The 4,032-nt window shown below is 48.3% G+C and overlaps 1 protein-coding gene across 1 annotated transcript; it reads right to left on the bottom strand.

Moving 5' to 3' along the window:
* Positions 1-1,442: 1,442 nt before the first annotated feature.
* LOC120859838 (killer cell immunoglobulin-like receptor 2DS4) lies at positions 1,443-3,685 on the bottom strand (the record flags this gene model as incomplete). Its single annotated transcript, XM_040235779.1, has 3 exons — positions 1,443-1,618; positions 2,359-2,409; positions 3,386-3,685. Coding segments are annotated over 3 exons (473 nt in total), but the record flags the coding sequence as incomplete, so codon positions are not given.
* Between the last annotated feature and the right edge of the window lie 347 nt (positions 3,686-4,032).

The following is a 4,032-nucleotide window of genomic DNA, read 5'->3' as shown; positions in this document are numbered from 1 at the left end:
GCTATTATTTTCTCCCATTCGGAAGGCTGTCTTTTCACTTTGCTTATATTTTCCTTTGTTGTGCAGAAGCTTTTAATTTTAATTAGGTCCCATTTGTTTATTTTTGCTTTTATTTCCAGAATTCTGGGAGGTGGATCATAGAGGATCCTGCTGTGGTTTATGTCGGAGAGTGTTTTGCCTATGTTCTCCTCTAAGAGTTTTATAGTTTCTGGTCTTAAAGAGAGATGTAGCTCTTCAATTTATAATACTCTGTGTGCTCAAAGGATGGGGCCAAGTCAGGGTCAGCATGGTCTTGGTTTACATCGAATTCCTCATAGATACTGGTCTCGGTGGAGAGGGGCATGGGGCTCAGGGGAGTGGGAGTGAACAGTCTCTCAGAGAGGGTCCTGTGGTTCAAGTGGACGAATATCACATCCTCTGCTGATGGGTCCTGAGAGGAAGGAGATGTGAATGATGGAATGAGATGTGATCTTCGAAGTTTGAGGCTTTGGGCATTGGACGGGCTCGGGCTATGGCTAGGGTTTGGGCCGGGAGGATCCACCTCGCCATTCACTGTTCTGTCTTCCTTGGACTCTCCTTCCGTGATGGCAACATCCTCGATTGGAAGAGAGTCAAGGCTCTTGGGGTGGGGGGTGGGGATTTTTGTAGACCTCCATATCTTTGGTGGGGACATCAAAGCCAAAAAAAGCAGCGGTGTGCCCCAGGTTGCTAAGTCTGTCTACTCCACTAAATTAAAAAAAAAAAAAATATATATATATATATATACCATCCCATATATAAGCCCAGCCACTGCCAGTCTCTCTCAGGAATCTGTGCAAACGCATGGAGGCCATTCTACATCTTCTCTTATGGACCATCCTCTAATGCATATTAGTATATTCCCAAGATCATAAAACGGAGAAGAACAGATGGCTGCGGTTGAGGGGAAGAACAGGGCTTGGAATGTCCCTTGTGGCCCAGGGATTACGAGTCCACCTTCCAGTGCAGAAAGTGTGGGTTCTATCCCTGGTAGGAGAACTGAGATCCCACATGCCTTGAAGCAACTATCCTCAATGCTGCAACTGCTGAGCCCGCGAGCTCTGGAGCCTTGAACTCCCCACTCCCCCCCTGCACTGCAATGAGGATCCCCCATGCTACAGCTGAGACCAGATGCAGCTGGTAAGGGGAGGGAGGAAGGAGGGGCGTTCAGGATGAGGAACACGTGTATACGTCTGTCAGATTCATGTTGACGTATGGCAAAACCAATACAATATTATAAAGTAAAAAAAAAATTAATTATTTAACAAATATTTTCATAAAAAGAACAGGGTTCCATGGTTCTCTGGAAGATATTCATTCAGAGATTACATCAATGGAAATCAGTTTTTAACCTACAGGAAGTGAAAACGCCATTCTCTGCTATGAGCCCACATACACCTGGGTTGATGACATTGTGCTTCCCCCCTTCAAACTTACGATTTGTGGTAGAATACCAGTGACAGTTTGGCTCTTCATACTTACTTTATGGGTAACCAGTGACAGACAAGAACAGTGAGGAAGATGCTGGTATAGATGAAGGCTACAGAGAGCCTAAGGAGAAGGTGCAGCTGGCTGGAGTGGCCTTGAGGAAGCCGTGCTTCTGCCAACAAGCCAATGGAAGAAGGTCTGCTTATTCGTTGCATACACCCTGCCCCTACACACAGGAGTTATTGTATCCTTGTGTCAAAGTGTCTCAGCAGCTCTCAACCTGATCAGTATGGTCTCCACTTTCCAGAAAGTACCAAAGCATCCAGGAGAGTGCTCGCAGTGGATAAAGTAAAGAGGCCATGCAAGACCAGCAGCGGTCTGAAACCAGGTCCCCTGGGCACCCATGCAGCTTTTCTCTGCTGCCTGTATGATAAGACATGGTGCTTTTGCATGAACGGGGACTGCTTTAATCCTCCATGTATTTCCCCCTCCACCCACATATGCCTGGAATGGAATCCTCAAGAAGACACAACACTTCTATTTCTGAACTCTGGAATGTTCAGTTCATTAACACTAGCAGAAAAATAGCATATATTGAAGGTGCTCCCTAAAATCCTCCCCTTGTCACCCCATCCTTCCCCAAAGATGCTGGTGGAGGGAGGGTGAGCATCTCCCTTCAGCATGGGGTTAGGTCACTCTGACCCACTTTGTTCAATTTAGAAGTTCCCAGTCACAGAGTATGAGAATCTCAATGCCCCCTCTGGTTCTAGGCAGATCAAGGTCTGAAATACTGACATGACAGGGACGTTGAGGAGCCCAAGGTCACAGACTGGGCGGTGGCAGAGCCAACACTCACATAGGAGCCCTCCGTCTTCTAAGAAATTTGATGGGATAAGAGACCATCTTCCTTACCTTCTGTGGTGTGTGGATCCATGGTTGATGGGCAAGTACTTGTAGTGGATCCTAGGGGGAAAAAAGTCAGAAAGGGTGAACAAGAACCTTTCTTATACCCACTGAAGGAGGACTTTTGCTTCAGGAAGGTTGACCTCCAGCCTTCCTTGACTGTGTCATCCATTAGAGCACTGACTGGGGAGGAGAGGGCTTCTGGCCCCTCCCCGTGAATGCACTGAGTAGACCCTCCATCCTGGAGAAGGGATGGTGGAAGGAGGGGGGAACGATATGCCTGGTGGTGAAAGACAGTAAGCAAGAGACACCCTCTCTGCTCTGGGAAGGAGTGTCTGTGCTCTTTAATTAGGAATCACCTGTATGTCAGAGCTGCTTCCTGGAGAATACTAAGAGCAAGGAGCCAGGGCAATCTCTGATCTTCCCAAATCAGCCCAGCCTCTCCTCCTCCTGGGTCTACCCTGACCCTTTTCTGTATTTGCCTGGATAGACAGGACTCTGCTGTGAAGCATCCATACAGGAGGTGGAAGAGGGTTGAGATGCCATCTACCATCTCTCTTCTCTGGTTCTCTGGTTCTGGTCTCATTGCCTCCATTTCTCCAGAAACGCTGTGGTTCCCCTGACAGCAACACGGAGCCCTTGAGATAGAGCTCATGATACAGTAAGATGTTATGCAACAACCCAAATGGACTATTTGCCAGTGCAATCTCTTTCACTATAATGTAAAGCATTGGAATCTTCATGGGTTCTCCAGGCAAGAATGCTGGAGTGCGTTGCCATTTCCTCCTCCAGGGGACCACCTTTAGTCAGGACTCTTCACTATGACCCATCAGGCTTGGGTGGCCCTGCACGACTGGCTCATAGCTTCCCTGAGGTACGAAGGCCCCTTCGCCACTACAAGGCTGTGATCCACGAGAAGGACATCGTGAAGGACAGAGGAGTCTGTCGTACAGCAGTCCATGGGGTCACAAAAGTTGGACACAGCATAGCAACTGTACAGGAACAACAAAGCATGGGCCAGGAAGAGGTTCCTCACCTGTGACAGACAGGAACAGTGGGTCGCTGGAGTCTGACCACGAGTAGGGAGAGCGAGTGAAGGAGCCATAGCACGTGTAGATCCCGCTGTGGGCTGGGGTCCCAGGACCCAGAGGGAACTCTGCCTGGAGTGCTCCGCGGGGGCCCCGCCCTCCAGCGAGCGGGCACCCAAGGTTCTCGCCCTCCTTGAGAAGATGGAACTGGTCAAAGGCGATCTCAGAGCTGCAGACCAAGGTCATGTTCTCCCCTGACCTCACCACGGGCCCCCCCTGGGCTGAGAGAGAGGGTTTCCTGGACCGACCTGCAAGGAAGAGACCTTGATCTCAGAGCACAAAGAACTCTAGTCCTAAATAGAGGACTAAAGCCAGAAGTGTGCAACAAGAAAAGCACTGCAGTGAGAAGGCCGCCCCCCTCCAGGATGAAAAACCCACAGTAAGGGATACCCAGCACAGGGAAACATGCAGAAATAACTTTAAAAATGGAGTGTCCCTTAAAATCCTTTGAACAAATTAATAATTTTTAAAACGGATTGTCACTTAATGTCCTTGTTTAAAGAGAGAGTATATGTGTATATATATGAATAACTGAACCACTTTGTTGTACAACAGGAATTAACAACATCTTAAATCAACTAGACTTCAACAAACA

Source organism: Oryx dammah, unplaced genomic scaffold (genome assembly GCF_014754425.2).
Source record: "Oryx dammah isolate SB20612 unplaced genomic scaffold, SCBI_Odam_1.1 HiC_scaffold_3438, whole genome shotgun sequence".
NCBI classification, from domain to species: Eukaryota; Metazoa; Chordata; class Mammalia; order Artiodactyla; family Bovidae; genus Oryx; species Oryx dammah.
This window is presented reverse-complemented; position numbering and strand designations above follow the sequence as displayed.